The sequence below is a fragment of the Chanodichthys erythropterus genome, chromosome 19, assembly GCF_024489055.1.
Source record: "Chanodichthys erythropterus isolate Z2021 chromosome 19, ASM2448905v1, whole genome shotgun sequence".
Classification (NCBI taxonomy): domain Eukaryota; kingdom Metazoa; phylum Chordata; class Actinopteri; order Cypriniformes; family Xenocyprididae; genus Chanodichthys; species Chanodichthys erythropterus.
In genome coordinates this window covers 20,218,804-20,231,154 of record NC_090239.1, presented here as the reverse complement: position 1 = coordinate 20,231,154, position 12,351 = coordinate 20,218,804, and the positions used below count along the sequence as shown (strand labels likewise).

Genomic DNA, 12,351 nt, shown 5'->3' with positions numbered 1-12,351 from the left:
GGGGGATTATAGCTTAAAATATCTTGATATTTTGACTCTTGCTTTGGGTGATGTTTTGTTTTTGCTTGTCTAATTTTATTATCCAATATTCACATTGTTCAATTTATATTGTGTAGCATTAGGTGTTCGTTTTAGTAATTCATAAAACATTTAGTTTTTTTTTTGTAGACTTTGGTTGAGTGTATGTGTCTCTGCTTGCAGGTATATTACCCAGTGAGACATCACCTGGTTCAGCACATGATCAGTGCTATGCAGCGATTGGGCTTCACACCTAGTGTGACTATTGAACAGAGGAAGTTGGCAGTGGATTTAGCTGAGGTGGTCATCAAATGGGAGCTCCAGAGAATCAAAGACCAACAGGTCTGTTGCCAGGAAATAAGATGGCAAAATGAGTGTTTTTGTTTTCTGTGATTAATTATATGTGATTAAAATCTTTTGTGCTTTAGATTCTGGCAGTTTATTAGGTTTATTTAATTTCTTTTTGCAGCCAGAATCAGAGGCTGATTCAGGAAGTGTGGGTGAGGGCACGAGCGGAGCCTCTGGTGCTATGAAGAGAGGAATGTCTGTTGATTCGGCACAAGACGTGAAGAGATTTCGCACTGCTGCTGGTACTGTCGGCACGGTGAGGAAACATTAAACCACTCGCTGAAGCCTGAGTGTGACCACTGTAATCAGTCTTTCACACTCTTTTCCCTGATGGACTGTGCCATGTTTAAGTACATTGGCTGTATTGTGTTTGTGTTGGTATGTGCAGGTGTTTAGCCGCAGTCAGTCGATGCCAGGCACTGAGGCTTTACTTACTAAACCTGTGGAGAAGCAGCACACAGATACTGTTGTCAACTTCCTCATCCGCATAGCCTGCCAGGTATTTTTTTCAGGCATACGTAGTGAATCTTACTGAAGCATCGACTAATACTTACACAGGCTAAATCCTGCTCTGTGTTTGCAGGTGAATGATAGCACTAATGTAGCAGGCTCCCCTGGTGAGCTGCTGTCCCGTCGCTGTGTGAACCTCATGAAGACTGCCCTCAGGCCGGATATGTGGCCCCGTGCCGAACTTAAACTACAGTGGTTCGACAAGCTCCTCATGACTGTGGTGAGTTTTTTTTTTTTTTTTTTATTATTATTATTCCAGAAATGGTAAATTTTAAGCTTTATGGGTTTTTGGTCTATTTTCTTTTATTTTTACATATAAAAATAGTAATGTACAAAATGTACATTTCTGCAATGCAAAATTTTATTTTCATAAAAAACAAGTAAAAAGACAGTAATGAAATAACAAATAAACAAATTTCAAACAACAGCACAAATAAATGCAATTGAATAAAGAAAGATATTAAATAAACACGGCGAAGTTTTTCAGAGTGTATACAGTATATTCAGGTAAGAAATTAATCAAATGTAAAATAACACTGGATAGTCTTCATTGTAAAAATTAAATGCAGATTAATGCTTACAAAAAAGTTATTCAGTCAAAAGCAGAGAGTGATTATCTTTATCTTTTGTTCTTTTATTAACATGACAGGCAGCAGTAGAAATATATGGCTGCTGTCACTTTAAGAGTTTATGCACGGATTCAATATACTGTAACCAATTAGGTTCCAAAATTTACTGTGTTTAACTGAATGCTTGCAAAGATGGGTATTTAGACATCATTTTGTGTGTATTTGATCGTTTTTTGAGTGCAGTAAGCCACTCATTTTGGTACTTGGAACTCACAAGCTGCTTGAGACTGAGAGGCGGTTTATCTGCGGTCCACTTATATAGATCAGAGTTGTGTGTGCTTTTAGTGTGAGTGCAAAACCTCCGTAAATTAGTAAAATTATGCTCAATACGTGCACTATTTAACCGGAGCGAATGAGACAAGTGAGTGAGAGGTTCTCTCCATCGGAGAGAAGAGAGTCAGAATGCGCAACTGATGTTATGCCTGTGCTACTGGCAGCAAAATTAATCGGGTGGGAATCGATAAGATGTGAATTTTTTTATTTTACTAATTTACACAGGCTTCATGCTCACACCAAAGGCAGGTGGAACACTGAGCTATATATAGGTGAACCGTACATAAGCCGCCTCTCGGTCTCAAGCAGTGAGTCGCAAGTACCAAAATGAGTGGCTTACTGCGCTTAAACGGGTACCTGTCCGGTTATTTATTTATTTATTTGAGACCGGCTACAATAGGGAGAATGAAAGGAAATGGGATCAGGGAAATACCTAAAGATGAATTTGAAGTCTTGTAGCCAGGAAGCTGTTCAGTGCATTGAGTGTATAACTGTTAGGCCACAACTAAATTTGAGTCTGGATGTAAGATTTATTAGTTCTAGTCTCATTGTAAAAAAAGAAAAAACCTCATAAACGTTTGACTTGTGAAAGTCTATGCTAACCAACATGAATCTTTGCAATGAAAATTCAGTCCGATTTTCACAAATTATTTACTAAAAATAAAAAACGTTTAAAAAATGACAGTGAATTTGCAATTTGAAAATGCAAATTTGTTTACATAATGTAGGTGTTTTTTTATGAAAAAAATAAAAATAGTAGTTAATTTTCATAAACTAAATGCTAAGCAGATTTTTTTTTCTTTGCTTATTAGATTCTTGGGTGGGTCAATGAAGAACAACAACATTAATTTTGAGGCATTTATATTTTTTATGTAGTGTCAGATTTTTTACAAAAAAATAACACTTAGGTCAATAATGGACAAAAATGTCCATGCCAAAAAACTGCCATAGAAATATTATATATTAATATTTTTTCCACTTTCACTGATGTCAATTTTTTAACCAGCATCTGTTCTATCCATAGATACCAAACATTCATTCATTTTCAGAATTTTAACACTTTACAAATCGGTTTCTTTACATCCTCGGCTTCTAATGCACCCATGTGCTCAGTGTCAGTGGGCAGCACTAGTTTCAGAGCTTCCTCTGCTGAGTAACGTCTCTTCAAACAATGAAATGATCAACCCCTCAAGCACCACATATGTATAGGTTTGGCTGTGAGGACACCTGTGTGAACTCAAACTTTGTATAAAATCTACCAGACTAACAGTATTTTCTTGTGGTGAAAACTAAAATAATGTGTTTAGGGGCTTCTGAACGTCTACTTCAAATTCAAGCGTAACTTTTATCTCCGTACAAAAACAATAACAAGTGAAAAAGTGCAATCAAGGGTTAAGATGTGTGTTTGGTCAAAAAGAAGAACCTTAAAGCCTTCTTTGACCTTTTTCATAGTTTTCACATGACCCTATGACCCTGCCAAGGGTGTGACTCATACATGGAGTGGGATTTTTGATTGCCAGTATGATATAATTTCTTTCAAACTAATTACACAAATTAAATTTTCAGTAAACACCTGCAAACTACACTCTGACATCCTTACCAGTATACCCACACAATTATAGCTGCATTATTTTTCAAATTGACTTTATCATAGACTATAATATGCATAAGCAGAAAACACAAATAAAGCGAGTATTTCTTTTATAAGCCAAATTTGAAAATATGGCACAATCTAGTAAAAAATGGTAAAAATGTAAAATTTGAAGCCTTGCCGATAGAATGAATGCCTATTTGCAAATATTGTATCATTTTATAGTCAAATGGCCCTGGGTTAAAAAATTGCAGTTTTAATGGGTTTCAATGTGGACATTTTTGTCCTTAAGGTCCTAAGTGTGAGTATTTTTTGTACAGAGGGTAAAATTGATTTTTTGAAGGAAATGAGGGTAAAATATTAAAATTCCAATAAAAATAAACACCTGAGCCAAAATTCATGTAGATGGCATTAACAAAGGCACACTTATAACAAAAAACAAAACTGAAATGGACAAAAATGTCCATAAGGATGCACAAGGGTTAATCAGAGTACACCAAATACAAGACTATAGAGACGAGAGCTGATTCCGGATTCAGTGCCACCATGTCGTGGTTTTATATAACAGCAGCAGCTGTGGGCATGTGATCAAAACCATGTTGTCAAAGTCCTATTTCTTGGGTTTTATTTATTTATTTATTTTTTTGCAGTGTGATGGAAAAGAGATTAGAATTGATCAATGAAAAATTGATAGTGCATTGATGGCATTCAAATGCTCCTGTTGTTCTGAACAGACTCTTTAACAGCCGGTCATTCAAATTAAAATGTTTATTGCAAATTTTCGTCTTGGTGTGAACAGGACTTGAAGTGTTCATCTTTGAGATGAAGACCGCCATATCCTGTTCCTCTCACATCCCTCTTCATTATTTCCAGTGCCTTTCCAAGAGCAGTTTTGATGCCAGCCAAATCGATATCCTCACTCTTATGAATGATTTTTCTTTCTTTGGAGTTCACTGGTGTGACTAACTCAGCTGTCATTTGAGAGAAAAGCTCTCAGTTAGTGAGTGTCAGCCACCTGTACTATTATCACTGTAACCTCCCATCCCTCTCTCACTTCCTTTTTCACTCCACCTGTTATCAAGCAATGGGCTTCCTGTTGTTTGGACGCACCACTCTATCGATTCTTTTCAGAGCAGACAGTTCTGCGTCTCCCTATGCTCATGTAGGCCTATGATTGAAATGCTCTGATATGGCAGAGAGGAGTGCGCCTGTACATTGCAGACTTTTAATTTGCCTTTACTCGTCCAAAGATCTGATCATGCCTTCACATCCTCCTGGGACGTTCCTGCTTACAAGATTAGAAAAATGAATGCTTTGGGAAATGTTTCCCCATTGATCATTATGACATGGTGAATTCTGTACATGTGATGACTCCCACATGACACATGCAGACTCTTTTGTGTCCTCTTGTAAAACAGCCATAGAAGCTGATGATTACCACCTTACAATTTAGGCCTCTAGCATCGTTGCCACAAATGGTGTTACAAGCACCTGATTTGGTAGCACCAAAAATAAGAGTTAATAATAATATCAATTATTAGTATTACATGTTGTATTTGTTTCTTGGAAATTAACATTTGCCAGTAATTTTTAGTTGACAGTAGCTTGAGCTTGAGATGTAAATTTATTTTCATTAATAAAAACATTATTAACATTAAAAACAACTGTAAAAATGGTAACAACTTAATTTTTAGTCTAATTTTTTGAGTCTAGGGTTACTCTTATTATTGGTCTTTCATAGTGTTGTACGTTTGTAGATCGTATCCACAGGCAAAACACACATTGCACCTCATTACCATGCTAAAAGTAACTATGGCCACATACACACTGCAGCTAAATTCAGTTGTCAGTTCACCTTTTAGTGCTTAATCACGTTCTATACAACCGAATTAACTCCCAAAAAATACAGGTAGTGACAACCGCATTTACAGAAATTCTGTGCAGTGTGTACGGAATCAAACTGAACAACTAGTTGTCAATGTCGTTCATCGGAGATGTATCTCTTTTGTATGCATGGTGAATCACAGGGAAAGCACAAGCCTTCCTTGAGTCATTCGAGTTGCCAGATCTTGCTAGTAAAATCGGCGAACAAGAATGAGCCCATAGTAAACCAAAATAAATCCAAATGCTTTATGCTGAAAATAAGACCAAAACATCGCAATTCATGTCTGCTCGCTTTAATAACTTAAAGGTGCCATCAAATTGAAAATTGAATTTATCTCGGCATAGTTTAATAACAAGAGTTCAGTACATGGAAATTACAATCATTGAGTCTCAAACTCCATTGTTTCCTCCTTCTTATATAAATCTCATTTGTTTAAAAGACCTCTGAAGAACAAGCGAATCTCAACATTACGTAACAGTCGGGGTGTACGCCCCCAATATTTGCATATGCCAGCCCATGTTCCCAACATTATGAAAGGAATTACACAAGGGCAGCCAGTATTAACGTCTGGATGTGCACAGCTGAATCATCAGACTAGGTAAGCAAGCAAGAACAATAGCGAAAAATGGCAGATGGAGCAATAATAACTGACATGATCCATGATATCATGATATTTTTAGTGCTATTTGTATATTGTCTTTCTAAATGTTTCGTTAGCATGTTGCTAACATACTGTTAAATGTGGTTAAAGTTACCATTGTTTATTACTGTATTCACGGAAACAAGAGCCGTCGCTATTTTCATTTTTAAACACTTGCAGTCTGTATAATTCATAAACACTACTTCATTCTTTATAAATCTCTCCAACAGTGTAGCATTAGCCGTTAGCACTGGTGTCAAAAGTACTCACATTCAATACTCAAGTAGAAGTATAGATACTAGAGTTTAAAAATACTTCTGTAGAAGTTGAAGTATCAACTCAAGCTTTTTACTCAAGTAAAAGTGTAAATGTACTGCTTTCAAAACTACTTAAAGTATAAAAGTAAAAGTAATGTAAGGAAAAAAATGCCATTAAGGACAAAAGCTTATGCTGCGCCACAGGGGTCTATTGTGCACTCCACCTCCTCAAAATGTCATCAGTAACCTTTATTGGAATGTAAATGTACATCCAAACTTAAATGCAGGAATCTGTGAGGGCAGCGGACAAGAAAAATGCGGGTAGTTTTGGTGTACCCAGGGCAGGCTTAGTAACAATCAGGGCTTGACATTAACATCCTCCAACCTGCCAAATGCGGGTAGTTTTCAGCTGTTTCAGTTCACACCGCACTCGTCTGTTGGAGTTTGTTGGATAGGTGTGATAACCCTGTTGGTGTTGGTCGGAGTCTGATTTTACCAGACTGAACATGTTTAATCAGCGTTTGTTTGGTCGTCTGAGCATCCAACAAACGGCAACAAACTCTCGGTGCTTTCCAAACGGGATATATGCAGCTTGCACAATCTATCCTCCTTGACGGTCTCGTTAAGATGACGCAGAAGTGCGTTCCAAAAAAGGAGTAATTTGACCCCTACACCCTTCGAAGCTCTCACTCCGGAGGGTAAACACTTTGAAGGGATTAGGGCACACAACAAAGCACTGGAAACGTGACATCGCAGCTTGTCCGTTATAAAAAATTAAATAGAGTTTAAAAAAAAAAAACAACATATAAAAAGGAACAATAGTCCGTAGTGCAATCCGTGCCATTTAGCAAGAGCACCCCCAACACGGTCATCCTTGCTGGAGTGTGACGTGATTTGTGACATGTGCAGGTGTGATGGATCGCGTACAAACCAATAGGATGTCAGAATGGTATGTTTATTCTCATCCAACCACAATCAAATTCACTCTATCCGGATGGCGCGATTTATCTGGATAGTTTTTTTTTTTTTTTTTTTTTTTTTCAAGCCGGAATGAAAACAAGCTGAAATGAAATAGGAGTAACTCTACTCCTTACATTTTAAAAATAGCCTAAAGTACAGATAATTGCGTGAAAATGTAAGGAGTAGAAGTAAAAAGTCGTCTGAAAAATAATTACTCCAGTAAAGTATAGATACCCGAAATTTCTAGTTAAGTAAGGTAACAAAGTATTTGTACTTCGTTATTTGACACCTCTGGCCGTTAGCCACGGAGCACGAGCACGAGCTTAAACAACAAGCCCAAAAACCGTTACCATGGCAACATAGAAAGAGCATGCTCTGTGTGAAACAGGCTGTGCAAGCACAAACAAAACATGACACCACCGTCGACTGTGTTTAGTTAAATTAATTTGGTGGTTGAAAAGCCTTCTACCTGTATCGTTGTGGCACCATGTTTCTCCTTTTTTCTGTTATAGTGTTGAGAATGTCAGAAACGTTTCATCTGGCTTTAAACTAGTTTAAATCATAAGATATTAATGGTTTGCGTAGAAGAACTGCGCTGAACTCGAACACTTATCACTGGATCTCACAGCGTTGTTTAGTGGTCAAGTGATCGAGACGGTCAGCAAGTAGCTGACTCTTGATAAAGTTGTGGCGTGGTTCAAAAGGGTAGAGCTTTTAACGTATCTCATATACAACAGAAATGGCAGCACTTATCAGTTAGTCTAATTGGTAGAGGCACCAGTACGACCTCTAACAAAATCTAGTTGCAAAATGCGACCATTTAGTCACAGACTAGTGCCCTGCATCTTTATTTTCAGAGTGGGTCAATGACACTTCCTGTGGCATGAGTTTGACAAACAGGTCACTCATCATCTGTACCCCAGAGCCCTGTTGAGGAAGCAAGGTGCTCTTTTCAGGTGCTCTTATCCAAACTAATGAACAGTGTTGCAATTCTTTGGGGCTTTTGTCATCTCATTGTGCCGGCTTGTCAGTGATTAAAGGACAGGCTGCAGGGATGGGTTTGGCTTTGTGGAGATCTGTCTGCCAATCTCTCGGGCCTCAGGGGCCAGACCTTAGTTGTCAATATTTAGTGGCCCCTGAAACCTAATCAGCACTGGTTTTTACTCATTGTTCCAAGCCTGTGCATTACTTGTCTTAAATGAGAGATTGAAGGGATTTTTGAAAAATGAAGTTACCTGTTTTAATTAATTTCCAAACTTTGTGACCCCAGAAGGTTCAGTAGTTCAGTTAAACATCATTATTAACTTTTATCAAAAGTTTGGGGTGCAGGTTTTTTTTTTTTTTTTTTTTTTTTTTTTTTGCATGGATGCATTGAATTGATCAAAAGTGACAGTAAAGATATTTACTACAAAATTATTCAGCAAATAAATGTTTCTTGAGCACCAAACCAGCATATTAGAATGATTTCTAAAGGATCATGTGACACTGAAGAATGGAGGAATGGCTGCTGAAAATTCAGCTTTGCCTCCACAGGTATAAATTATACTTTAAAGTGCCCATATTATGCTATTTTAAAGGTTCCTAATTTTGTTTTGAAGTTCTCCTACAATAGGTTTAAATGCATCCGAAGTAAAAAAAAAAAAATAATTTTCTCATAATAGATTGCATCACCTCTTTTCTCACAGTGGCTGAAACTGCTCGATCAATGATCCAGTCCCTCTAAACCAGGGCTGGGCAACTCTTAAAGATTTTAGCTCCAACTCTGATAAAACTCACCTTCCCTACAGCATTCTAGTAATCCAAAAGATCTTGATTAGTTAGTTCAGTTGTTATTTCATTATTATTTTATTAGGGTTGGAACAATGCACTGCATTTGAGTGGATCTTGAAGGCCAGAGATACCCACCCCTGCTCTGAACCCCTCGTTTCCAAGAGCCTTCTCTGCTCCGATTGGTCAGATGGCTCAGTCTGTTGCACATGTCAAAAACGAACCGCTATTACCATATCTGAATTTTTTCAGTTCATTCATTGCAGATTTTCTTTTGTAGCACAAAAAACAGCATCTTCTCGACATGTTAACAACACTTCCAGGCCTCAGTTAAAACTACAGTGTTTGAGGGTGGGTCAAAGTAGATGATGTTTGCAGGCAGCCAATGAAGACTAATGAAGGCTGGCATTATGCAGATTTGTTACAAACCTACGTAGTTTTGTGCAGGAAGTAAGATTGGAGTTACTGACTCATTTCAGGCAGCTCAGAATCGGTTCTTCCGTTTGGGAGACAACAACTCTAGTTAGCTTTCACTTTGATCTTTGAAACTTTGCTCATCTTTTACATTCACAAACCACTATATTAAACACTACATGAAAGCACGAGAGCTTTCCTCAAAATATTATTAAATCTTACAGACCTTAAACTTGTGAACTGTAGTGTCAGTTCCTCTGTACCTCATCAATCAGTGCATCCTCTTCTGTTTTACAGGAACAGCCAACTCAGGCAAACTTCTCCAATATCTGCACAGGACTGGAGATCCTCAGCTTTCTTCTGTCAGTGCTGCAGCCTCCAGCCATCCTCGCGCACTTCAAGCCCCTGCAACGTGGCATTGCAGCTTGCATGACCTGTGGAAACACCAAAGTGTTGAGGGCAGTCCACTCCCTACTGTCAAGACTCATGAGCACCTTCCCCACAGAACCCAGTGAGTACATCAAGCTCTGATACCTTCTCCTAGAGACCTTAGTTGAGCACAGCTGTGGATATGTATGGTAAACAAAAATTGCATAATTTGATTTGCTAGAGTGCAAGACACAGTCAAGACAGTCTGCTGGTGAGTAGTATAGTCAGCAGCTGTTATCAGACATATAAATGGGTTGAATCTCCACAGAGGTTGCGAAATAACTTCAGACATGGTGGTGAATATCGACAACACGATATTATGCCACTGTTAAATCATTGTTAACGTTGGCATGAAATGGAAGTTGCAATAGTTTTGTTTTTTTTCTTCCCTATTGTGACATATGTCCGATTGAATGGCTTCTCGAATGAGAAAAAAAATGTAGGGAGGGACTTTATTTTGTCCATTGGGAATTGATTGGATTGTTGTCATTTGAAAATTATGGTAACTATGTACATTTTTCTTCCAATATTTTGGTTTTCCTTTAGGCACATCCTCAGTTGCTTCCAAGTATGAGGAGCTGGAGTGTTTGTATGCTGCTGTAGGGAAGGTCATTTATGAAGGCCTCACCAACTACGAGAAAGCCAGCAGCGCTAACCCAACTCAATTGTTCGGTGAGAAATTAATAGCTCTACTATTTGACCAAAGGCTGACAAAACACTAAATAGATATTAATTTTCAAAAATGTCTTAACTTTTTTTTGTCTGTTATAAAGCTGGTATGGAATTCAAATCAGATATTTAAATACTTAATTATAAATGGTTCACACTTTATATTAGGTGTCTTTAACTACTATTTACTACAGTTTTATTGGATGTTTGATTAAATAAATTCACCTTTCTTAAACATTAAAAAAATCTTACCAACCCCAAACTTTTCAATGGTGGTGGTTTCCTTTCAGATGAGGTATTTTACAAAAGAACACACATCTTTAATTACTTCATAATTGAAAACAAAAAAGTGATAACTCTATTGGATAACATTCTAAAGTTACCAGTGTTTCATTTCAGCCCGAAATGGCACCACTGGTCAATAAATGCCTCCTGATTCCGCTCTGGCAGTGCTCTAGAGTTACATTTACCACTGATGTACTGTATGTGTCTCCATCGAGGGTGACTTTTTACATTTATCTTTCCTCCCCAGAGCTGTGATCTAAGAAATGCATTACTCATCCATTTTTTTGTGCCCCTATCCTTACCCGGTAACTCGGTTAGATTTCTCCAGAAACGTCCTTGTAATACAACTACAGGGACAAAGGAGCTGCACCCAAAGTCATTAGCAGGCGCTTGTCGCTTGCTGTCCCTGACAGTGTCGTGAGGGCAGTGGGGCGTCATGTTACCGGCTTCTCTCTCCTCTCTGCTTCCAGGAACGCTGATGATCCTGAAGTCCGCCTGCAGCAACAATTCCAGCTACATCGACCGCCTCATTTCCGTCTTCATGCGGTCCCTGCAAAAGATGGTGAGGGAGCACCTGAGCCCGCAACCCAACGCCGGAGCCGCTGAAACCAGCACAGGTGACCATTCTCTAGACACTTGGGTCAAGGAGGTTTTGTTCTTTCCCAAGAACACCTTAACAATTAAATTCAGAAATTCAAGTAGTTTGTCATAATTGATTATTTTATTTTATATTATTTTAAAGAAAAGGCCCGAGCACCGATGGAATGAGTACCCTATTAAAATCCCTCCGTTTCTTATTATTCTTCTCTGAAATGAATCGCATTTTTGAGGGCCTTAAACTCGAAAACTCAAACTTTGCACATGTGTCAGAAATGGTGAAAATTTACATCTGATATGGGTTTCAGAATAAGGTGTGGCAAAATGGCTCAATGGCACCACCTACAAAATTTCAATGAAGTGCCCCTTGCACTACAAGTATGAAATTCGGTACACACATGAAGCAGCCCAATACCTACAAAAGAGATTCACCAAAACCCAACAGGAAGTCAGATATTTTGAATTTTTTTTTTTTTTTTCACAATTTTTGCAGTTTTTGCCATTTCCAGATGTTGTATTTTAACAAACTCCTCCTAGAAATTTAATCAGATCAACATCATATTTGGTCAGTCTAAACTAAAGGCCTTCGCGACGTTAAATTGCAGTTTACACTGAAGGGCGTGTCTGTGGCGGCCTGACAAAGTTTAATGTTTCGCCATGAAATAGGAAGTTGTTGTAACTTGGGCACACTGTCCGATCTGCCCCAAAATTCACAGGTCCTGACTTGAAGACATCTACATGGCTATATTCAGTTGTAGTCAAAGCATCACCTGCTGTCAGCGTGTTGAAATGCCCACTGTTCTGTTTTCCTACACCACCGGGTGGTGATGGCCCCCCTGTGTGAGGGCCCTTTTAACGCTACTTGCAGCTTTAATTATTACTTATTATCATTTTAAATATCAAAGCAATATGATGCAACCGACATGCAGGAAAATAAAAACAGCAAATGATATCATAGAGAGGACCTAGATCAATAAGAGGTGTCAAGATCAATAAGTCTCTTAATTTCAGATATATTGACATTTGATATATTAGTCAAGGTTAGTTAAGATTGTAAAATGTCATGTAATGTGACTCCT

At 38.1% G+C, this 12,351-nt stretch overlaps 1 protein-coding gene across 2 annotated transcripts in view; it reads left to right on the top strand.

Annotated features, from left to right (window-relative positions):
* Positions 1-12,351, top strand: part of trrap (transformation/transcription domain-associated protein) — a 100,192-nt gene that overhangs the window by 36,375 nt on the left and 51,466 nt on the right. For both annotated transcript variants that reach the window (XM_067368828.1, XM_067368827.1), the window contains exons 39-45: positions 202-360; positions 488-622; positions 755-865; positions 950-1,096; positions 9,590-9,803; positions 10,268-10,393; positions 11,146-11,292. In XM_067368828.1, the coding sequence (XP_067224929.1) occupies positions 202-360; positions 488-622; positions 755-865; positions 950-1,096; positions 9,590-9,803; positions 10,268-10,393; positions 11,146-11,292 (1,039 nt within the window). The remainder of the gene's footprint in view (positions 1-201; positions 361-487; positions 623-754; positions 866-949; positions 1,097-9,589; positions 9,804-10,267; positions 10,394-11,145; positions 11,293-12,351) is intronic.